General features: G+C 46.4%; 1 protein-coding gene across 2 annotated transcripts in view; it reads right to left on the minus strand.

Annotated features, from left to right (window-relative positions):
• Positions 1 to 25,046, minus strand: part of DHX35 (DEAH-box helicase 35) — a 58,385-nt gene that overhangs the window by 14,814 nt on the left and 18,525 nt on the right. For both annotated transcript variants that reach the window (XM_058679550.1, XM_058679551.1), the window contains 9 exons: positions 24,449 to 24,510; positions 23,080 to 23,149; positions 19,528 to 19,587; positions 15,309 to 15,421; positions 14,429 to 14,525; positions 13,452 to 13,610; positions 9,918 to 10,128; positions 4,632 to 4,756; positions 1,784 to 1,838 (listed from right to left, as the gene is read on the minus strand). In XM_058679550.1, coding sequence (XP_058535533.1) covers positions 1,784 to 1,838; positions 4,632 to 4,756; positions 9,918 to 10,128; positions 13,452 to 13,610; positions 14,429 to 14,525; positions 15,309 to 15,421; positions 19,528 to 19,587; positions 23,080 to 23,149; positions 24,449 to 24,510 — 952 coding nt within the window. The remainder of the gene's footprint in view (positions 1 to 1,783; positions 1,839 to 4,631; positions 4,757 to 9,917; positions 10,129 to 13,451; positions 13,611 to 14,428; positions 14,526 to 15,308; positions 15,422 to 19,527; positions 19,588 to 23,079; positions 23,150 to 24,448; positions 24,511 to 25,046) is intronic.

Genomic DNA, 25,046 nt, shown 5'->3' on the forward strand with positions numbered 1-25,046 from the left:
GCCAGGAGGGCACCCTGTGTCTTCTGTTCTCAAACGCTGTGAGCAAGGACCTGGCCGCTGGCTCTGATCCTGATTCCTGGACCCAATCCCTCTGGTGCCAACACCAGACCACATGGCCTGTGGTCTTCTGGACACTTTCCTGAGCTCAGCAGCCTCCTTCCACGGGCTGCTCGCCCTCTGGTCTCTCGACCACTTGAGTTCCCAAGGCGTCCAAGATGCAAACTACTGCTATGGAAGAAAACAAATGTCGCAAGAGCTCGGGGCAGGATAGAGAAAAACACTTCTGCTCTATTCCAACATCCTCATTTCCTTAAAGATAATGATTCCACGGGCTCGGCAGCGTGGCCTAGTGGCTAAGGTCCTCGCCTTGATCCCATTTGGCCGCTGGTTCTAATCCCGGCAGCTCCACTTCCTCTCTATCTCTCCTCCTCTCAGTATATCTGACTTTGTAATAAAAATAAAATAAATCTAAAAATAAAAAAAAGATAATGATTCCATTTGAAATAAAGTTAAACTGTGAATTTCCCTGTACCTTCTCTAGCTTCTTCAAGGCAGAAGAAATAAATATTTTCAATTTTATTCTGTTTGTTTACAGGAAAATACTTCAAGTGAAAAGTCCTCTGCATCCCATGTTCTCTTACCCTTGTTTCAGATTATCACAGAAAACCTTGCATCCAAGTGCCTGCCGCGCACCTGAGAACAGGGGACAAGCACCTGTGGCAAGGTGGGACAGGCAGATCTCCTGCAGACCCAGCTGAAGGCCTTTGTGCCACTGCACAACTCTGAAACCAATGACTGGCTATGGTTTCACCAACAGGACACCTTAAATGTTGATGACCACAGGATAGACGATGGTGTCTCAGATATGACCCAACAGCAAAAGCACAAATCAAATCTCTTCCCTCTCTTACATACACACACACAATACACTGAGCTACACAAAACCTTAAAACTTTTGCAGTATAAACATCAAGTAGAAAGTGAACCCACAGAAAGGGGAGGGTTATTTACAAGTCCCACATGTGATAAGAAACTTGTATCCAGAATATATAAAGAATTTCTCCAACTCCATAGAAAAGGATAATGTTCCAAATAAAAATGGGCAAAAGATTTGAATAAACATTTTCCAAAGAAGATAATATAATATACACAGCCAACAAACATATCAGCAGGCATTCAACATCCTGAGTCACCCAGGAAATGCAAATCAAAGCCAGGAAACATCACTTCCATCTACGAGACTGGTTCAATACAGACAGACAATTAACAACTACTGGCAATGATGTAAAGAATGGGGAATTTCACACATTGCTAAAAAGATAAAGTAGCACACATGCTACAAATGGACAAACCCTGGAACATGCTAAACACAAAGCCATAAATCACATTTCCCTACTGAAATGACACGTCCAGGGCTGGCCTTATGATAACAGGCTAAGCCACTGCCTGCACCCCTGGCACCCCATTTGGGCACTGGTTTAAGTCCCGGCTGCTCCGCTTCTAACCTAGCTCCACGTTAATGCGCCTGGGAGAGCACAGAAAGATGCTCACATACTAGAGTGACAGTCATTAACAGCTACTGATGTGAACTGCTACATTTCATAAATTCATTGTCATAATTAATCTTCATGTACTGCTCATCTAACTAGAGCTCCGAGTTCTTACTTCACAAAGAGTGTCATTAAGAGGATAACACAGATGGACAGAATCAATCCTCTTTCTGAAGAGTAGTGAGAGCCTCAGGGTGCCCACATAGGAGTGGAGAGTTAAGAAACAGGCATACCTCCCAGTGCGTAGAGTAACTCCAGAGCTTGCACCATCGACTGTGCTGGTGGCGGCTATAAAACACAAAAAATTCCTTTTAAATGCATCTCTTCAGGCAAGGAACATACCAACACAACCATTTCCTACTCAGATCCTCTCTCTCTTCTGGTGTACCCCATGCTTCCCAGGACCTGTGCTTCTGTTGGTGCCCACAGTGCCCCATCAGAGGCCCTTTCTTCCCTTCTGCCACCCGTGGCAGGGCTTGGCCTTCCAGGCTTGCAGGATCAATCAGATCCCCTTAGGTCCATTCCTGTCCTATCAGCGGTGAGCGGACCCCACCTTATACTACCCCCCACAGCCCTGAATTCTCCTCTGGTCGTCCTAGTCCACTTCCCACTGGGTGCTCCAGGAGACCACAGCACTAGGGGACTTTTCGCCCTGCCTCACCCAAGCCCCAGTCCAGACCTTGCAGGATCAATCAGTAACACCGGGTGAATGTGACTTTCTGAAATTAACAGAGAATGCAAAACAGTCTGCAGCTAGTCAGAGCTGGCTCCGTGACCTGTACACCGATTCTCTGAATCCTTACCCCTTCTTGCTGTCTACAAAACTTTCCTGAGCACCTGCTAAATGCCACATCTAATTTAGCCTCCTCCCTTTCAATTGTTTGGTTTCTGAACCGCCAAGAAATAAAACCATAGGACTTGGCGAACGCTGCAGCTCTCTTTATACATACATTCAAACAACACACAGGCTTTGAGCACCATGCTGTTTTAGCTCGGATTTAGACAAGAGAACTGAGTCGCAATTTGAACAAGTTGGTGACAAGGCCAGAGGCTGAAGTCAGGCCTCATATTTTCCACTCTACCTCACCCAATTCGTTTGCCAAGGAACAAAGTCAAACTTTGGCCTCCATGTCTTTCCTTGCAAAGAGGCAAAACTCAAAAGACTAAAAAGAACTTCAACCCTCTGGGGATCTTGTATGCTGAGATCATACGAGATAACAATAGCTAAGTTCTGAATTAATTGTTTCAAACAATTTCGGAACACAACTAGCCGGTGGAAAGCTGCATGTTTTGAGATACTGATCTATCATTTCTGACATCTCTTTTCATCTCAGATGTGGGGCTTTTCATAAGTTTTTACACTAGCAAATCTGTTCTCTACAGTAAATCCATCAATGGCCAAAGGCTGTATTTTCTCCTAACTTGTGGTAAGCACAAAGTTCTTTTCTTGGGGGAGATGGGTATCCATTCTATTCCTTCATTCACCTAGTCTGCTATCACAAATGATATTAGGGACCTCATTAACAGAGAATCCAGGCTTGTCACAACATACTAATACAGCTGGGTTCAAATAAAGACCTCAAATCATTAAAAATTCTGAAAAGAAATGTGAATGAGCATGCTTAGGTGACCCAGCTTTGAGAAGAGCCTCGTTCATACAAGGGTGACTGCATTTGGGGTAGGCAAAGAGGCTGCTCGAGATGCCCCCATCCCATAGCACAGGGCCTGGCTCCCAGGTTCCAATCCTACTTCCAGCTTCTTGCAGATACCCTTGGGTGGCAGGTGACAGCTTGAGCAGCTAAGCCACTGCCACCCATGTGGGAGACCCAGATGGCTTTGGCTCGGCCCGGCACCAGCTGCTCCCAGGCATTTTAGGGGTGATCCAGTGGAGAAGATCTCCCTCTGTCTATCTCTGCCCTTTTCAAATAAAAGGAAAACAAATGAGTTAAAATCATAAAAGCAAAGACAGATCTTACTATGGATATGCTTAGGGTATCTGAACATTAAAAATAACAAAAGAGAAACCCTGTAAAACACAAACAAAAAATTTGTAAGAATATAGACAAAGGTTGTTAGAAGACTTTTTTTTTTTTAATGTGAATTCTCAACTTTCTTTTCCTAGGATTCTTTTGTTTCATTGGAAAGCATTACAGAAAGGGAGGAACAGATAGATTTTTCAGGAAGTAAGGAGCCATAGGCTTCATCTGGACCTCCCATGAGGGTGGCAGAGGCTCAAGTATTTGGACCACGTCCTAGCATTTTTCCCAAGATGCTAGCAGGGAACTGGATCAGAAGTGGATTAGCCAGGACATGAACCAGTGCCCGTATGGGATGCTGGCATCCCAGGTAGTGGTTTTACCTGATACACCATAAGACTAGCCCCCTTAAAAGACTCTTGAAAAACACTGATTCTAATAGGCAAATGACTTAACAATTTCAAATAAATACAAATGGCCTAAAAATATTTTTCAAAACATCTCATGAGAATTTAAAAACAAAGGTAAAAATAACATCAGCTTCCTTCCTTCTCCTGGGCTCTCTCTTGATCCCCTTCTCTCCTTGTGGACAATTTAGCAAAACTCTAAAAGGGAACAACACGGCATGTGTGACAGACACACCCTGAGTTGGGCATTCCCACACTGCGAGAGTTGACACCCAACGGACAAGAGGATTATGGCCCCCAGCCCAACAACTTCTCTGCTAGAAAGCTGCCTCTGGATCCTACCAGAAGCCCAGTCAGCTCCACCTAAGCCTGTGGGATTCCTGTAAACTGGCTCCTACATCATGATTTCTCTTCCCTCTCCTAAATGGGTGAAATCCCACTGAGTCGTGAGTTTCACTTCACTTACTCTGTCTCAGAGCACCAGCACACTGCTCTGTTACAGCCATCTTGTCTGGTCCCCAGCCGTCAAGAGCAGGAATTACATAAGGGCAGGAGCTGTGGCTGCCTTGGCCAGCTGTTTTGCTCATACTGTGCACAGGTCAGAATAGAACAACAGCATACCGTCTAACTCCGTCCCCCGAGGCCCTGGTACGTACCCCTTCCCTGCAGCTCTGCACAGCGTGGCAGGAGGGACTCACCGACATGAAGTGGAACCTGAGGACGTTGTCGATCCCCAGCGCCTTCAGCTGCAGGATGACGGGGGCCAGATTGCTCCGCTGCATCTCGGGGACGGTGGACGGGGGCAGCTTGTCAAAGGCTTCCTCTGAGAGGGGAACGGGAGAAATCAGAACTGTCTGGGATCAGATGGGACAACCAGACGCACTCACTATGCCCCAAGGACACACTTCCTTCTCCACTTGCAACAAGATATCCTCAGGTTCTGAAACTCAGTGCATATCATGTGATGAAAAGCTGTTTCCAATTTTAGGAAAACCCGTTCTATCTACGAAATACGTTAGACAAATATATTTGAACAAAACACCTTTACGAAGGTTTATCCTTTTACCTTAGGATGCTTGTTGTCAGCAAGCACCTAAAACATGAAATCAAAGCAACGAGCATTTGTAGAGTTGCTACTGATGCCCACTTCCCGAGCAGAGAACACTCTCAGATTAAACCACCAAAATGGCAAGTAATTATGACAAGTGACCAAATCTGATACAAAGCAGAGGTTGTCCAAGACTAACTTTTAAAATCAGTGAGCCAAGCACACAGCGTCACACCAGGAAACCCGTGCTGATCCAAATAGACTAATGAGTGCTTGTGGGGCCCACCTGGAAAAAGTGGGAAAAAGAGACCTCAAACGGGAAAAAGCACCAGGCAGAGATAGCCTGAGGAGGGAGGGACAGAAAGAGATGTGGATGGGGAGACTCCAGGAGGCCTTTTCAGAGAGGCCAGAAAGGTAAGAGAAAAAGAGGGAGGAGGACATGAAATCGTTTCTGTGCATATTGAGCAAGTGCACAGAGGATAACCCTGCCAAGTCCTCCCACATCAGTCATTCTCTGAACTGACACACACCTTCCATAAACAACACAAGGGTGCCCAACTTCCAAGAAGATCATAAAGCTTCAGCCAATGAGAGAAAAAAAACAAATTCAAACAAAAGGTGTCGGGAAGAACCAGCTCTATTGCCAAAGAACTTCAAAGAGGCTTTCTCTTTATTTTTTTAGATTTATTTATTTTGTATTACAAAGTCAGATATACAGAAAGGAGGAGAGACAGAGAGGAAGATCTTCCATCCGATGATTCACTCCCCAAGTGAGCTGCAACGGCCAGTGCTGCACCAATCCAAAGCCGGGAACCAGGAACCTCTTCCAGGTCTCCCACACGGGTGCAGGGTCCCAAAGCATTGGGTCCGTCCTCGACTGCTTCCCCAGGCCACAAGCAGGGACCTGGATGGGAAGTGGAGCTGCCAGGATTAGAACCGGCGCCCATATGGGATCCCAGGGCCTTCAAGGCGAGCACTTTAGCCGCTAGGCCACGACGCCAGGCCCCAAAAAGGCTTTCTTTGAGAAAATTCACGACCAACATTGTGTGGACTGATCAGCAGATACTGCAAACTGCACAGGTCTTCCTGGGAGGTTATAGAAGAAACAGCAGTTCCAAACAGAGTTTTTGCTTTACTCTAAAGAGCATCCAGGGTAAGGAAACTACATTTTCCCAGCATACTACTGACCAGCTGAGAGCATCACCCTGCCAAGAAGATGCTTATAGAAGCAGGTGCTTCCAAAGACGCCCAGGACATCAGCTCAGCTCCAGAGGACTCAAGTACACTGGGGCCAGGAGCTCCAGGAATTACAAGCAATGTGCCATGAGGGGCAGGGACCAAGACTAGACACAGTGGCCGTGGGGGGAGGGGATGGTCACTACCTGTATAGAGATGGCCCCTGAGGCGGCCTGGCGAGGCAGCTGACACTTGAGAGGAGGTGAGGGACACGAAGGATGCACAGACCCAGGAGGGAACAGCCCAAGCAAAGGCTCACAAGCAGGAGTAGTGCACACAAGACTGCAGAGGCCAAGTCCAGGAAGAACACAGTCCAGCTGGGAAGCAGCGCAAGGTCCAGGTGGGCAATTAGCTGGACAAGAGGAGCAAAGCCAAAGCCCCGAAGCCAGGAAGTGCAGGGACTGAGCAGGGTGCTGCACCCCCAGAGCGCTCACCTGGCAGCCTACAGGCTGGGCACTAGGGCTCTCCAGCCCCCTGCCACTAGAATCACGTGTGCTAGGCAGTTGGTAGCCTTCCACCCACATCGCTCTGCCTGTCTGTAGTTCACATTCTGTGACCTGATGTCTTTGGTATGTGAGATGCTGCCCATTTCCTTTTTTAAAAATAACATGAGTTCCTTAAAAAGTTAAACGCAGAATTATCCACACAAGCCCAAAAGATCCACAAGAATTAAAAACAGGCACTCGAGGACATTGCCAAGTGCACGAGTGCTTTCACAGCAGCAGCGGCCAGAGCAGTCTGAAGGTGGAGACAGCCAAACGCCTTGGCAACTGACGAACAAATAAACAAACTGTAGTTTTTCTGCAAAGTGGAACAGAAGAAGCCATAAAAAGCAACACAGAACATGCTACAGTATCAATGAACCTTGAAAATACAATGCTAGGGCCCGGCGGCATGGCCTAGCAGCTAAAGTGCTCGCCTTGAACGCTCTGGGATCCCATATGGGCGCCGGTTCTGGTCCCGGCAGCTCCACTTCCCATCCAGCTCTCTGCTTGTGGCCTGGGAAAGCAGTCGAGGATGGCCCAATGCTTTGGGACCCTGCACCCGTGTGGGAGACCCAGAAGAGGTTCCTGGTTCCCGGCTTCAGATTGGCGCAGCACCGGCCGTTGTGCTCACTTGGGGAGTGGGTCATCGGACGGAAGATCTTCCTCTCTGTCTCTCCTCCTTTCTGAATATCTGACTTTGTAATAAAAATAAAATCTTTTTTAAAAAAAAAAGAAAATACAATGCTAATGATGGACTTACAACTGTTCATGAAGGACCACCCATTGTAATACTAGTGGGGAAACCAATAGGTGGATGAGGGGACTTGGAGAGAGGGACAGGAAATCCCAGAGCCTATGGAACTGTATCATAATAATAATAATAATAATAATAATAAAATAATAATAATAATAAAAAGAAAGCAGAACAGGTGGGGCAGCAACCAGTGCCCAAACAGGATGCTGGTTCACAGATGGCAGTTTTACCTGCTGTGCTGCAATGCTGGCCCTGGCACTCCCATCCTTTAAAGTTCTGACATAACAGATACAAATGTCACTCAACACTCACACATTGGTAAATAACTGGGGGAAATGGCCATACTTTGCTGCTGAGCTGTTGTATAATACAAGGATTTAGTTAGGTTTCAGAATTCTAAACATTGTGAATTTTACTAAGAAGAAAAAAAAATTTTTAACTGGAAGAAAGTTCCATGTTGCAATTTATGGTAAAAAAGTAATAAATGGCAACTAGATAATAAAAAGAAAAAAAAACACAATGCTAAGTGAAATAATACAGATACAAAAGGCCCCATTTTGTATGATTCCATTCCGATGAAATATCCCACAGACAGATCCAGCCAGAACACTGCCTGTGGTTTCCAGGCACTGGGAGCTGGGAGAATGGAAAGTAACTGCTTACAGGAAAAGGAACTTGCTTGAAATGATGAAAGGCTCTGGAAGCAGACAGAGGTGACAGTGTAACAAATGCTATCAAGTTGTTCACTTTTAACCAGTTGTTTTATGTAAATTTTCAGTAAATTATTTTTAAAAAGGAAGATACCTTGATGCCTCCCCCTCCTCTGCATTTCAGGATACTCTTTTAGTGCTGGTTTTCCTTTTTCTACCCCAATCATTTCTGCCTAGCACCTGCGCCGGTTGCTCTTCCTTTGTGGCCCCACTTCTGCTTATTCCCTGCTCTCCCTGGATGCTCCTCACACACCCCTTCCCCCTCCCTCCATGTACAATGGTCTTCAGCATCCGCAGCGGATTAGCTTCAGGACCTCCCCATGGCCACCTCACAGATCTCACAACACACAGATGCCCGAGTCTTATCTGAAATGGTGTTGTATTTGCATATAATCTACACCCATCCTCAGTACTTTGATTCCTAACTTAAAAAAACTAATTTTGAAATATGAAATCTCAGGGTTTAAGTACTGCAGCAGGTCCCAAGGCCACCAAGAGTGAGGAAAAGATGTTCTGTGTTCTTCAGCAGTAAGAACCACCAGAAACAAGCTGGTGAGGAATGTCCCAACATGGGATACGATGTTAACACTGAATAAACACGTATTGTTCCCCATTGCCTATGCATACATCTGTGTTCAAGTATTTCCAATCCATGCTAGTGGGATGTGGACTGACTGAACCCATGCATTCACTCCATCCTTTTCGCCTGGTTTGCTGAAATCTAATCACCACCACTCTTCACCTGACAGTGACCGAAAGACCAGGATACCACTCCCCAGCATGTAGCATGGGCCTGCTCTCTGCTGCCCAGGCTCCCTGGCCTCTGGTGCAACCCTCTACACCATAACACATTAATCTGTAGGTGGCAGTGGGTTTGCCTCCACCATCAGACTGTCAGTCCATGACCCACCTGTCCCTGGATCCCCAAGTCCTGAGGTCACACCTGGCGGACAGCAGGTGCTCTGTGAGCACTTGCTTAAAGAAAGGCAAACACTGGGGAAGGACAATAGTAACAAGAAGAAAAAGGTCAACGGCATAGCTAATCCCCAGACTAGGTAAACAACTTCAGATGGACAGAGGAGAGAAGTAACCATATGTTGGAAAAGAAATCAAATGTTGGAAAAATGAACTCTGGACATCTGGGGGAAATTTTGGTGTATTTATCATTAAACAAACAAACAAAAGATAAAAAATGTACAGAGAAAGAAGGAGCTGCTCTGAGCACACTGGCACCCACAGGTAAGGCCACCATCCAGCTGGGAACTTAGCACAGTAGAGGAGTTTACCTACTATTTGCTTTCTTTGAGCTCAGGTCAGCAAAGACGCTTTGAACCCAGACAATAGGGTGGAACCCAGTGTGAGGGCCCATGGGACTCAGCATCTCAGAAGATGGAAACAGCATACTGAGGTAAGGAAATGGGAAGGAAGAGACACTGGACACTCAGCCCACACAACAGGGTCCCACAGCTACTGACAGGTGTAGGCCCAGACACCAGGTTTGAATACAAATGCAGCAGGTGCTGACTCATGGACCAGCTTCGACCAACATGAAGTAGCAGTAAAGAAGTAATGTATTTAGAATAAGGAAGGCAGTAGACGCACAGCACAGGGCCCCGGGACGGACTGCACCAGGTCCTGCAAAGGAGGCCTGCCTGGACTTTATGCCCAGTTCTGCCACTAGGGGAAGGAAGTATCTACTACCTTCTCCAGCGCCCAGGTGACCCTGAGAAGGTGAGAAATACCACACACACCTGTATAAAGACGGTAACACTTTCCTGAGCGGTTGCGCCCTCCTCGTCCAGCTCGCTGGTTGGCTGAGGCCTGGGACACCGGCACCACCACTAAGCACTCAATCGCTGTCCTGGGATTGTAGGCCCGGAGCTTCATGAAGCCACAGTCGATCACATACACGATGCCGCTGATGGTGATGGAGGTCTCTGCCACATTGGTGGCCACAATCACCTAAGTTCCCCACAGAAAAAAAAAAAGCCATCTTACTCTTTCCACTTTGCAAAAACTGTTAACAACCCTAAAAGATAATTTAGGACATCTTAGGACACTTACAGCATGTCCAATATTGGAGAATCTGTCAGCAGCAGTCTCGGACACTAAAAAAGTGTCACCCACTAAAGTTCAGAGCCAGGGTGCCACGGGCCTGCTTCTCCCCACCATGGGACCTGCACTTAGCCACCTGGGTACCTAGACAGGGACACACTCCCTCCCCGAGGCTGCTGGTATTGGGTACAATGTATTTACAAAGTAATTAGAGCCTAGAGCTTGGCACCCTGGGAATAGTCAGCCTTGGAGTCCTGGCTGTCACCCAATGGCCACTACTGAAGAATGAATAATGGCTTCCTTTGAAGAAAATGATTATGGTAACTTACAAAATTATCTTTAAGAGCACCTGGTTGACCATGAAGTAAAAAATAAAATAATCAAACATCTCTGCATGCAGGCTTAGTTCTGAAGTTAAAGATAGCAAAATCAAACGTTTGTGCAGAGGCTTGAGATGTGTCTAAGTAAAATAAAAAGGACAGCTTCTTCTTGAGCTGTAGCAAGAAGGCACCAAGCGACAGTGTCTGTGTCTTTTCTTATCGCTGACTCCACGCACCCTTCTCTAGCTCCGAACTCAGCTGGAGCTGGACTCCAGCAGCAGGCAGCAATGATGGCTCTTGCAACCCACGTGGGGGAACCAGAGGCAGCTCTGGGATCCCCATTTTGGCTTGGGCCAGCTGTTACAGGCTTCTAGGGAGTGAACCAACAGACTGAAATGTACTTTCAGGGCTGGAATTGTGACACAGTGGGTGAAGATGCCACCTGTCATGTTCACATCTCATATGAGTGCCAGTTTGTGTCCTCACTACTCCACTTCTGATCCAGTTCCCTGCTCATGGCCTGGGAAGGCAGCAGATGGCCCATGTATTTGGCCCATGCCACCCATGTCAGGGTTCCAGAAGAAGCCCCTGGATCCTCCCTTTGAAAAATGCATTTTCTGTGGGCCTGGCGTCGTGGCCTATCGGCTAAAGTCCTCGCCTTGAACGCCCCGGGATCCCATATGGGCGCCGGTTCTAATCCTGGCAGCTCCACTTCCCATCCAGCTCCCTGCTTGTGGCCTGGGAAAGAAGTGGAGGACGGCCCAATGCATTGGGACCCTGCACCTGTGTGGGAGACCTGGAGGAGGTTCCTGGTTCCCAGCATCAGATCGGAGCGCACCAGCCCGTTGCAGCTCACTTGGGGAGTGAATCATCGGACGGAAGATCTTCCTCTCTGTCTCTCCTCCTCTGTATATCTGACTTTGTAATAAAAATAAAATCTTTTTAAAAAAAATGCATTTTCTGGAGCCAGCATTGTGGTATAGTGGGTTAAACCTCCAGCAGCAATGCCAGCATCCCAATGGGTTCAATGATTTCCACCTATTTCAGTTCCTAGCCAGCTCCCTGATAATGCACTTGGGAGAACAATGGAGAACATCTAAAGTGCTTGGGACATGGTGCCCAGAAGTCCCTTGCTCCTGGCTTCAGCCTGGGCCGTCCTGGCCATGAGGACCATTTGGAGAGTGGGTGGAAGACCTCCCGTTTTTCCCCTTCTCTCTGTAATGCTGCTTTTCAAATAAAAATTTAAAAAATTTTAATGTAGGACCCGGCGGCATGGCCTAGCGGCTAAAGTCCTCGCCTTGAACGCCCCGGGATCCCATATGGGCGCCGGTTCTAATCCCGGAAGCTCCACTTCCCATCCAGCTCCCTGCTTGTGGCCTGGGAAAGCAGTTGAGGACGGCCCAATGCATTGGGACCCTGCACCCACGTGGGAGACCCGGAGGAGGTTCCAGGTTCCCAGCATCAGATCGGAGCGCACCGGCCCGTTGCGGCTCACTTGGGGAGTGGGTCATCGGACGGAAGATCTTCCTCTCTGTCTCTCCTCCTCTGTATATCTTACTTTGTAATAAAATAAATAAATCTTTAAAAAAATTTTTTTTAATGTAGCTTCCCCTTTTCTCTCTCTCTCTGCCTGTTAAGATAACGAAAAAATTTTTGAATCATTCTATAAAATGAGCATTGTATACAAGTCTTTCTTTTTTTTGTAGTTGAGAATTTATGCCATGAAATCAACTATATAAAAGTTATTATTAGTTATGTTTTACAACTACAAGAACTGAAAGTTGAGGTTAAATAACTCACCCAAGGCACACAGTAACTCAGTGATGGAAGCCAGGGCTCCTACTTGGCCAACTTCAGTGGCCCCATCCTCACGGCCAAGCCCCTGAGCCCTCTTCAAAGTGGTCTGAAATCAGCAGTGGATTCTCAGACTGTCCCTCACCATAATTTCAACCACCTGTTGATAAATACCAGCAACAAACTGACTTCTCATCTACTGCCGGGACAAAGCTGATATGCCAGGTGATTCCCAGGGTGAGGAACAAGAGAGCAGGGAATAGGAGGCAGATGGCTGCCTGCTGCTCCTTCCCACCAGTTCTTCCCACCACACCCTGCCTCACCCCAATTTCAAGGCTAGATATTTGAAAACCACACCTTGAATTAATTGATTTAAACTTGGCTCTACAGGCAAACTGATACTTAAATCAAATAGTTTAGCAACCATGGATAGTGACTTATCTATTGTTCACGAATGACCACAATCCACCAAAACAGTCCTCTAAGCCAAGACAGTATTGCTTCATGGGAAACATTAGGCAGGCGGAAAAGAAGCAAAGAGAAGTCCCAGGCTCTGATAACTATGGTCAGAGGGACCCTTGTGCGGGGCAGGTTTGAACAGGTTCACGGCATCCACCGATCATGTGCTTTCAGCTCCACTATGCACAAGCATGCACCCAACATTCCTAAAGGAAATTTTCCTGTTCTACCAAGTTTCACTCCAACTTAAAAAAAAATTCTTTCCAAACTTAATCTGAACTCAGAATAGTGATAACCAGAGGCTGCGAGAGATAGGAGGGGATGGAAGTTTAGATAACATGCAGCAAAGCAGGAAAAGATAGAAGCAAGGTCCTAGTACTACGCACACAGAGCGGTGACTATGGCTCATCGTGACCCAGCACATACTTCATGGGCAAACAGAAGGAGGGAGCTCGAGATTCCAAACATAACATAATGTCATAGGAGAGGAAATGTTGATTACCCTGATCTGATCAGGACACACTGTACACATGCATTAAAATGCTTCACTGTACCCTGTGAATATGCACAATTCATAACATTTAACCCTTCCAAAACACAGGATAGGGACACCGACAGACAACTGCAAACACTCAGGGGTCATGAGATCAGCCTCACCTTCCGGACACTGCGTGACACCCTTTCAAACACTTTCATCTGCTCAAACGAAGGCAGCCCTGCGTACATGGGGAGGACACGGAGGTGTTTCTTCATACCAGTGCGCGCAAGTGCCCGAGCCTCCTCCATCAGCATAGACACGGCAGTTTCTACCTCTTCCTAAAGACAGAGACCCAGGAGCCAGAGACAGATCAATTGTGAGCATGTCATTTCTATCCTACCACAAGAAAATAAAAGTTTGGCTCAGGAGCTTAATTTTCTAAAGACTGGTAAATATCAGACCCACACCTTTCTCTCTGGGATGGTATATGATCAACCGCTACTGAATAGTGCGAGTGGAGTGAAAATCTGCAATTGTAACATTAATTCCTAAACTCTATATTATCTTCAGGGAAGCATTCCCAATAAATAACAACAAACACTGACTTGGCTCTTATGTATCCAGGCAAACTAGGCATCTCACACATACAGACAAGTTACAGCACATAAAATTATTATAAGCTTTCCCCAGCAAAGATTACTGGACTGTGGAAAATGTTCGTAGTGGAAAAGATGATAGCTGGAGGGTAGTTCTAAACGTGTTATAACCTTGAGTGAGCAGTTGATCTTGTCTGGTTATTTTTCCAGTAATGAGGCCACTGACCACCTCCAGGAAGAGCGGGCAGGGCAAGTGGGAAGACAGGCACATGGCAGCAACGTACAAGCAGCACAGTGCACCGAAAACAACATTCGCTGCCTCAACTACTCATCTTACTTTTAAAATACATTTAACCCTCTACAGATAGCTGGTGCCACAAACTCCCAGGCAACCTGGTTGACAAATACAATCAACCCGAACAATCTTTCATTCAATAAAGTAACCTCAAAATACAACAAAAGGTGAAACAAGTGGCTGAGTAGAGAGTACCAGGGTTCCGTAGTAACTGCAGTGCTGCCTGAACATGTCTGCTCACCACCAAGAAGTCCAGGGGGATTACCTGGCCAGTAAGAAATGCTAATATGTCTCCATCCGCCTCAGTCTGATGAATTTTCATCACAGTTTCCACAGTCGATTTGATGTAATCTGGCACAGGACTGAAAAGACACATGGGATAAATTCGTTACCAGAACACGTTCGTTAATCACTGCTCACTGACCCTAGCTAGTAATCCAGCAGCAAGGCCTCATGAGAGCTGGCTTGGACCTGCCCACCAGGAAATCAGTACAGGCACATACAAAAAAGTCTTTTTTCCCCCTTTACAATGCAGCGTTCAAAAATATCCAATAATTATACGTTAGCTATTATTATTTGCAAAGAAGTAGAAGCAATCCACACACACAAAAAATGATTTAAAAAAAAAAAGTGCTATCTTTAGCATGCCAAGGATGCTGGTGCCAGCGAAGAGTCAGGGATTGTGGTTCCAGCACTGAATCCCACTATTCTCAGCCAAAACAACTCAGAAGTCCAGTTCACAACTCCCTGGATTATCGGCCCCTGGACCAGGCTCCTGCTCTTTGCCACTGACTGGGCCCAGGAACAAGGACGGCCCATCCTTCTTATTCTTAGGTGCTCCCCACAAAAATGCCAGATGGATTTTCTTGCTAAGGATGCAGAGAGCTGAGAACCCAAAGATGGCAACCTAAGCACCGGCCCTGATGCAGGAGGCTTTGGAAACGTCAGGTCTGAAGCCATCAAGTCCCCTTCCTTTTCTGCCCCCGTGGACGCTGCCACATCGGAACATTCTCTCGGTGACGGGAGGCACACACAGACCTCCTGCTCCCCCAAAAGCTGCAATCAGAAGCGGCTCCCTGTCATTCTGCTGCACGACAAACAGATTTTACCAATCACCCCCACCAAGAATGCAAATGATATCAAACCTCTGAAGATAAAAGATATCCACCGGAAATGTTCGCCCTTCCACTGTCAGGATCACACACGTATCCCGGGATGGGTCACTGGTTTCATTCTGATTAAAGAAATCTCGAAATTTCTATTAAAAAGAAAAAGTCAATTCTTCATTTATCTCAGAAAAAAACTCACAATAATTCATGTAGAGAAAAATTAATATAAAACGGGCACAAAAGAGAGGATGGAAGGGACTAGATACAGGGAATGTAAATCTAAGGTTGCAAAACAATTTTTATAATTCACATTTTTATTTTAGGAATTAAGGGGAACCACATTCCAATAACTATTCATTGAAGCTTTGAAAAACAGCAAATATGAAACTTTAAAGTATCTTCAGTAATGCATATGAGCTAACATGGAATTATGCTATTATTAGTCTTCTTCCTATCCCCTGTATTTTATTTAATCAAAGGTTGGGTCAAAAGGTATAATTCAAGTTTAATACAATTAAGATAGGTCAATATATAGCTCTAATTTGAGAGCACAAATTTGATAATATATGATCATAATTTCTAAAGGAAACTTTCACTTCTGAGAATCCCACATGTGTTCCTGGCACTGTGGTTACTGACATACACAAATACTCATTGTGACTTTTCAACACAGTTTAAGCCACCTGAAGGCAGAGGCAGTGTCTTCCCCAGCCCTGCACGTCACACAGATGTCAGCACAATGCCTTGAACAGGGGAGGTCCCTGCTCATGCACTTCCCTGACTATTCCCACAGTGCCAATGGGGGAACAACTCCTGGAAGGCTCTCCCAAACAGGAGGCTGCACCTCACTCAATGGCATTTAGTTACCAGGTCTGCAGCCCAGAGGAGGCCAACAAAGAGGGAAAGAGACACCATCAAAGACTATCTTGGGAGACAGAAATCCAAGCTGCACAGGGACACCGAGACTGAGAAGGGCTCAGTGATCACACTGGCAGGCGAGTGAGCAGCAGGAAACAGGAAGGTACAGGCCAAGGGGACGAGACACTGTGTGTGTGTGTGGTGCAGCGAGGGGAACGGGTGTCCATCTTCTGATTCTGAATGACCTTTCAACTACATTCCAGGTTCCCTGAGAAGCTTCATCTTTATTTGGGAACATTAAAATACACATAAAAACAAGTAAATATGAGTATCAACACCGTGTGAAGCTTGAGGCACAATCAAGAAACACGGAGAGGGAGATGAGTTCAGCACATGTGGTAAGGCAAAGCCTGTGGGCTATAGGAAGTGGGGTCACTCAGCTAGAAACTCACAGGGAGAGACCCTGTGTCACATGAGGAAAGGCTCAACCTGTGCAGGGAACCCAAGGGTCATGCATGCCTGCAGCAGCTTCCTTCCCTGGCAGGTGCTTGGACCTAACCTGAGGGGTGGGCTGCGGTTGTCTAGCACACCTGTGGTCAGGTCAGCCACTCCTGGCCCACCGATACATCCAGAGTAGGGACCTGACCCCACTGAGCCCAAGTGTTTTCCCAGGAACCAGGAATCTAGTAGGAGAAATTAGCTTGTCTCTGAGTAGTGGATTTGAGATCATTTAAACAAAAGGATATCTTCAGTAATGACATTTTCTGCTGAATGTATGAATGTATGAATGGAAGTGTATGAAAGAAAACGTTAAGTGACACAATGGTCCCTCAATACTTGGTGATTACAGCCAGCCATGTTATGAAATTGCTGACTTAATTGGGAACAAAGCAGTTAAGCTGCCCAAGGTGACGACCCTATCAGCCCTCACGGACTGCTCGGCTCCACATCCCAGCTGCAGGCCACCGGAGCATCCGAGGGAAACCACAGGAGGTGCAGGCTGGTGGGCCAGTCCCTCTGAGTGTCTGGAATTCACCCGTTGCCCAGAGATTCAGCTCCTGCTGGGAGTGAGTGTTCAGCCCCCTTGGCTCCCTGAGCCACCCTGCCTGACTTCCACACAACCCTCCTCACATGCGCCCTCATTGGCCCTCTCCACGCCTTCTTTCCAAGCGCCTCACCTTCACATGAGAACAGGCAAACCACATTTGACACAGGATTGAGTCACACACAAAGTCCTCTGCCTGCTCCCCCAGCAGAGGACACCCAGGCAGGGTAGGGATGGAGCAAGGACAGACTGTAGCTTCTCAAGGCTGAGCAGGTGCCAGCAGCCCTGCCTCCCAGCACAACAGGACAACAAATCCCCACAGCCGCCTTTCTCCTAAAAAAACAAAGCTTACTTCCAGAAAGACAGCTCCAGCAACTACAGCAGGCAGAACTAATTTGTTAAATCTCTGTGCCACACCAAATGACAATGAAGGACAACTGTGAGCAATTCATAAGTATCAATTAACTGTAAACCTAAGACACCAATTGGCTATTACAGCTTTCGACACAATAAAACCTATTTGAAATCATTTTGAAATTGGATTTAATAATTTTCAAAAGAGAGAGAGGGAAGTGAGGAAGATAACAGAGATGTTCGGGGCATCTCTAGTCACAGAGGAGCTAACTGAGAGTGAGGTCAGATGCAGTCCTCCACTGAGGGTTCCAGTAGGTATCACAGGTGAAGGAGATGAGAACTAGGCAAGGAAGGTGACCAAGGAGCCGTAATCCAAACATCACCATGGGTAGACCAAAGACAACAGGACAACAGTGTCCTATAGCTGGTGAACAGGCTCAACCCAGCGGAAGCACACATCTGGGCATCTCCTCGAGCCATTCAGAGTGCTTCCTCTAAGTTGCTGTGCATCCCTGAAGCCACACAGAGGTCAGGAGCCCGTTGAACATCTCCTCTGGTTTACAGAACTGGCCTTGTGAGCGGCATCCTTCCCATCTTCTCCTTTCTACACAGCACCCACAGTGATCTTCCTGGAACCCAAACATCACCAGTCCACTCCCTGTCTATCACCTAACCTCTCGCAGTTCCCAGCCAGGTGCACAATGGAGTTCATCCTTCCTTGCTTAGCTGTAAGGCCCTGCAACATACAGCCCCTGTAAATCTCTCCACTGTAACCTCCCATGCTTCCCATTCAACCAGAATTCATTCAACCCAAGCATCTACACTATGCCAGACATTGTTTAAGATGAAGAGCACAAAATAGCTTCCTGGCAGCTACCTCTTAGTGAGGATACACACAACACACCCCTGGACACACACACCGAGTGAGGAAGTGGTAGGTGCTGAGCGCATTAAAAGCAGCAGAGGCACTGTGCCAGATAAGACAGTCAGGAAAGGCCCCTCCGGAGGAGACAACAGCTGACCAAGATGAACGACGTGAGCAAAGGCCTGAGAATGGAGGGCAGCAGTCTAGAAAGAGGGTGCTCCGGAGTAGACGCGTATCTGTTGTTCTGAGGAAGTGACTGCAGTGTCGGGAGACTGGACAAAGCAGAAGGGACTGAAGTCAGAGAGGTGGTTTGGGGTTGGATTACCCAAACGCGGCCTGGCAAGTAAGACAAGATTTATGGTTCCTTGAACACAATGGCTTCAAAACCCCCCAACATTCTCATGTGGCATCGTGCCCACCTTTGCCCACGAGCAAACTTCTGTGACTTCTTCAAGTCCTCCTGGGGAGACGTCATCTCCTCTGGAAGTCCCTGGACACCTTGCAGCCAGTGGAGGTGAGCACTGCCTCTGGCAGCCTCAGCAGCTTGGACACAGCACGCTACCAACAGCTGCCAGTGCGGCTGCACCCCTCAGGAGGCAGAGTGCATGATCAACTAACAGCTAGCACCAGGCTTGGTATGTAGGTATTACAGACAAATGGCCAGAAATAACTGTAGGGCCAACCAGCTGTCAGAACTAGAACATTAGTCACTAAGGGAGAAAAAGACTGTGAACTTGGCCAGAAAAAAACTTTAACATGGAAACTACTACACATACAGGGAACACTTCAAATATACAAAGGAGTCTAAATATACGTCGTTGTCATAAATAAATGCAAGAAACGCAGCCTCATCCTGAAAGGAGCAGTAAAAAGCAGCTGCTTGTGTCAAGAGAAAGATGGCACACAGAGAAACAAAACAAGCAGGTAATTATGAACTCAATTACAGGCTAATTTCCACCCACAGCTGCACAGCAGGCTGCTGTGATGATACGGAATCTGGGACGTGAGACGGCCCCACAAGCAAGGAGGGCTGGCCTGTCAAAGACAAGCTCTGGCTCGAGGTAACTTTCCAGGCCCGTGTCCGAGCGTTCCAGGGTGGGTGCGGGGCAGGACGGGAAGGCAATTGCTCTCACCTCTGCATCCAGAGTAGCCGAGGCCACGATAAGACGGAGATCCCCTCGCTTTTTCTGGATCTGAAAGGGAAGGCACCGGGAACCAGAGATAACAATGCAACACTTAGGACCTCACATCAATCCAGCAGATGTATTCTAGAACAGGAACTTACAGTTGAAACAAGAACATCCACCAACCCTGAATAAAAGGACTCCCAAGGAAACTGCTAAACATACCTTGACAAATTTGATACTCAATTTTCTACCATTACCTATACCTACAATGCCATGATCCACTTAATAGAGCAGAATGTTAAATTTGTAGCTGTTACTAAAGGACTATACTACCGTAATAATAAGGGGAAAATGGTGGGAGGGGAAAAGGAGGAAGGAAAAATGGGGAGGGGAGAATCACTGTATCTACAAAATTGTATCATGGAAAATTTTTTTTTAATTTTTAAAATATAGGTTAAATATATATGTGGGCTACTATATTATGCCTTATAATTTTGCAAATAAATGGAATTTTTCTAAATAAAAACCGAAAAAAAGGTCCTGCAATAACCTAGGTATAGAAAGTTAAAGATGAAAAAGTACATTCAGAGCAAAGGAACGGTAAGTGCTAACACCACGACTAAAACATGGACGTTAACAGTTACTCAACAGGCATAAAAGAAACAATCAAACTACAGCAAAAATGTACACTGAGACCTGTGTTTTCTTTTTTTTCTGCCTATAACACTACCAGGAATTTGCTTTTTAGGCTAATATTCAGTACTGGCGATGGTTTGGTGAGACACACCTTCTCAGTGCTCCCAAGAGTGATAAAGTCTTTTTCTTTCGTAAGATTTATTTATTCTTATTGGAAACGCAAATTTACAGAGAAAATGAGAGACACAGAGAGAGATCTTCCATCCTTTGATTCACTCCTCAAATGACCACAATGGCCAGAGCTGAGCCAATTTAAAACCAGAAGCCAGGAGCCTCCTCTGGAACTTGCACATGGGTGAACACTCCCAAGGACTCTCCGCTGCTTTCCTTTAGCAGGGAGCTGGATCAAAATGGAGCAGCAGGATTCAAACTGGAGCCCATGTCAGATGCTGGGGTCGCAGGCAGAGACTGCATCAACCCTGACAAAAATCTGCTCTCTGGTCAAAGAATCAAGATAATGGAAATACCAGTAACAGTAGCAGCTAACATATTCCATGGAAGGTGACAGTCCTGAGCCCTGCATACAGGTGGGTCATGTACCCACTGCACAAAAATGCCTTGATAAGTGGGCTGGGGGGTATCTGGAAAGCAGCCCCCTCCTGTCATTAATCTAAGCACAGGCTCCCACAATGGGAGTATTCTTCTCTTATCTGCACAAAGATACCTGCTAGTCCAGCACCCTCAGAATTTTATATTATCCTACACAAGCCTCACACTAAACTATGATACAGTCGCTGCAGCCCATAGAACTGTCTTCGGTGAGGAAGTCCTTCATCTGAACTGGTCAAGTGCAGTAGCCACTAACTACTTGTGGCCATAGAGCCCCTGAAATACAGAAATTGGATTTTTAAAAATGCTGTTCAATTTTAATTAATTTAAATTTAAATAACCAGATGGTTAGTAGCCACCATAAAGGAAGGTGGCCAACTCAGCAGAGAATTTGAACCCAGTAGTCTGGCCCAGAACCCATGATCTTCATCACCCTGTTCTATCACTTCATTACAGATTCCTATGACCAGAAATCTGTCCAAAGAAAACAAACAGAAATAATGGGAGGGAAGAGAAAATAAAGGTCAAAATGAAACGAAACTGGCCTTATAGGGTGGGCACTGTAGTGCAATGAGTTAAGCTGCTGCCTTGGGCCCTGGCATCCCCATTACAGTGCCTGGTTCAGGTCCCATCTCCTTTGTTTGCAATTCTAGCTTCCTGCTAATGTGCACCCTGGGAGGCAGCAGGTGATAGCTCAAGCACACGGGCCCCTACTCCTCATACGGCAAATTCAGATGCAATTCTTAACTCCTGGCTTTAGCCTGGCTATTGCGATCATTTGTGGAATATACCAGTAAAATAAAATTTCAAATAATAAATAAACAAACTTTTTTTAATCAGCCTTGGGGCTGGCGTTTTGGCATAGTGGGTTATTGCCACCCCACATGAGCACTGGTTCAAGCACCACTTCCACTTCAGCTCCCTGCTGATGTGCCTGGGGAAGCAGCAGAAAGCACTCTAAGTTTTGGGCCCCTGCACCCACACAGGAGACCTAGACAGAACTTCAGGCTCCTGGTTTTGGCCTGCCCAGCCCTGGCCACTGCAGCCATTTGAGAAGTGAACTAGCACATGGAAGATTTTCTTTCTCTCTGAGTGTGTGTGTGTGTTCCTCTCTAATTCTGCCTCTCTGATAAATAAATGAATCTTTATAAAAAGTTGGTCATGGGGCCCAGTGTGGTAGCCTAGTGGCTAAAGCCCTCGCCTTGCATACGCCAGGATCCCGTATAGGCACCGGTTCATGTCCCAGCTGCCCCACTTCCCTTGCAGCTCCCTGTTTGTAGCCTGGGAAAGCAGAGGAGGATGGCCCAAAGCTTTGAGATCCTGGCTTCAGATTGGCTTAGCTTCGGCCATTGTGGCCACTTGGGGAGTGAATAAGCAGATGGATGGTCTTTCTCTCTGTATCTCCTTCTCTCTATAAATCTGACTTTCCAAAAAAATAAATCTTTCAAAAAAAAAGTTGGTCATGAATTGTAATTGTTGAAGCCAATTACAGACACATGGGGTCTTTGTACCCTCTCATTACTCCCAGCATATCTGAAACCTTCATTTAAAAAAAAGTTAAAAAATAAACAGAAATGCAACACATTAATTACAAGGGTAGTCACCACAACAGTATTTTAAAAGTATGTAATATCTGAAAGCCAAATACAGGCCTAAGAATAGGGAAAGGGTTAAATACTTTCTGGTGGAGACATATGATTATATAGTAATTAAAAATAATGTGATTTGGGCCGGCACTATGACATAGGTTAAGCCTCTGCCTGCGGTGCTGGCACCCATGTGGGCACCAGTTCAAGACTTAGTTGCTCCACTTCCCACCCAGCTCCCTGCTCATGCACCAGCAGCAGGTGACCTAAGTCCTTGGGCACCTGCACCTGTGTGGGAGAGCCAGCGGAGACTCCAAGCTCCTGACTCCAGGTCAGCCCAGCTCCAGCCTTTGTGGTCGTTTACGGAGTAAATTGGTGGATGGAAGATCTCTCTCTGTAAATCTTCCTTTCAAAAAAAAAAATAAATTAATCTTCTTAAAAAAATGAGTCAAAGGATACTTAAATGACAAGATTAAGAAATCATCTTGAGGAAATGTTATGGGAAATAAGCAAAATACAAATCTGCATATATATTCCAACTCCTGGTGAGCTAAAACAGACACAAGCAGCAGCAAGCATCCCACTAACGTTTTTCCCTGAATGAACAGAATTATGGATTTTAATTTGTATGTGTACTCTGCTGGATTTCCCAAATTGCTATGGGAACCTTCCTACCTGGACCACCAAACAAAAACACCTTACACAAAACTCCGGCATGAAGTCCTACCTTTTTCAGCAAGCCAATGGCAATGTCAGTGTACAAGGTCCTCTCGTGAGCTTCATCCAGCATGATGGCACTAAGGAGCAGAGGAAAGCGCTCGGTGGGCATCTGATCAGCCCCTCTACATCATCCCACTGTGATCACCCCAAGGACTTCCCCCCTACATCATCCCATTGGGATCACCCCAAGGACTTCCAGGTCTCTAACTCTCTCACAGCCACCTGGCATCAGCAGTATACTCAAGTCGCTCTTCTTTGACAATGAGAGAATTCTTAAAGCTAACAAAAATGGGTGACATAAACACATCACAGTGAAGTAGAGGGTGTGTTTATTACTCTCTGTAAAGAGCTCTACCACCCACACTGGCCTCCAATAGGACTTAACACCTGATTTTAAATGCCATCATAGCCTATAACCCCACAGGGCACATAACAATTTCAACAGGGCCCAGTCACATGAAGACTGTCCAGCTGCAGAAACTGCCAAAGGGGCAGAGAGATGACCACAGCTGTGACATCTGTGGACCAGGGAGGCCAACGTGACATCTTCCCGCACGGCACCACAGAGTCTGAGACAACCTCACTGTCACATTGATGGACGAAGACACACAAGAATGGGAAAAAGGAAGAAGTACTCTTGGGACTGTGCACCCACTCAAGCACACACTGCTGCTAGCTTTCTGCTGGGCCGGGACGTCAGTCACTACTGCTCCTGGGGTGTGACCGAGGCAAAATCAATAGGACACATCAACAGGCTGTTTCAACAAAACCGAGCTTAATTTGCCCAGTTTGGGCTGTCTATAAAAAACAGTACTACCCATTTACTTTTAACATGTTGGTTACTCATTACTATGTCAATTAATTCCATAATGATGTAAATTTTTGCTGATGGTATGTTGGAGTTTTCAATTGACTGGGATGATACTCTGCTGGCTCTGTCTTCAGACCAGAGAGGGTATACCTAAGAAGCCGTTGAACTTGACTGGACAATAAGATGCTGGACTCTATGTTTGGTATACGCTTGCAATGGGGGAATCTCAACTGAACTTGAGCTGTGGTTATGCAACAAGGTGGAGGAATCCACCATGGTGGGAGGGTTTGGGGAGGGGTGGGGAGAATCCAAGTACCTATGTAACTGTGTCACATAATACAATGTAATTAATGAAGTAAAAATAATAAATAAAAAAAAAAACAACAAATTAAAAAAAAAAAAAACAGTACTACCCAATTTCCAAAGAAAAATACAATCAAGGATCCAAACGGGTCAAGAGAAAAGCTTTGAGATGACTATTACCAGCTGTTACCACGAGCACTTCCCCATCTATTCGTGGACTCAGGAAATTTTAGGAAAGTTATCATAGAAATAACCCATTTACCTGTATTTTGTTAACAGTGGGTCAACCATCATCTCTCTGACCAGCATCCCATCAGTAAGAAACTAAAAAAATAAAAACCAAGTTTCAGACAGAATTCCTTTATACTGTCTCATGGCTTTGTTTGTTGTTGTTGTTGTTGTTAAGTTCAAATGCAACTCTGCAAAGCGCCAAGTACAACCTCTTCACCAGTATGTGTGCAGATCAACTCTCACAGAGGACTGCGAGCACTGAGGACACTCTCCACTTTCCTTAGACACAGGACTCCCCTGTGTCTGCAATCAGCAGCATTTCACCTGCCTTTATCACAGGGCTGTCAGCCAAGTCCCATGTCCCCAGGCCTGCACCACTGATACTGCTAACAAGTGGACAGTGGGGATAAAACACTGTGGGCCCGGGCCCGGCGCCGTGGCCTAGCGGCTAAAGTCCTCGCCTTGAACGCCCCGGGATCCCATATGGGCGCCGGTTCTAATCCCAGCAGCTCCACTTCCCATCCAGCTCCCTGCTTGTGGCCTGGGAAAGCAGTCGAGGACGGCCCAATGCTTTGGGACCCTGCACCCGCGTGGGAGACCCGGAAGAGGTTCCTGGTTCCCGGCTTTGG

Source organism: Ochotona princeps, chromosome 22 (assembly GCF_030435755.1).
Source record: "Ochotona princeps isolate mOchPri1 chromosome 22, mOchPri1.hap1, whole genome shotgun sequence".
NCBI lineage: Eukaryota > Metazoa > Chordata > Mammalia > Lagomorpha > Ochotonidae > Ochotona > Ochotona princeps.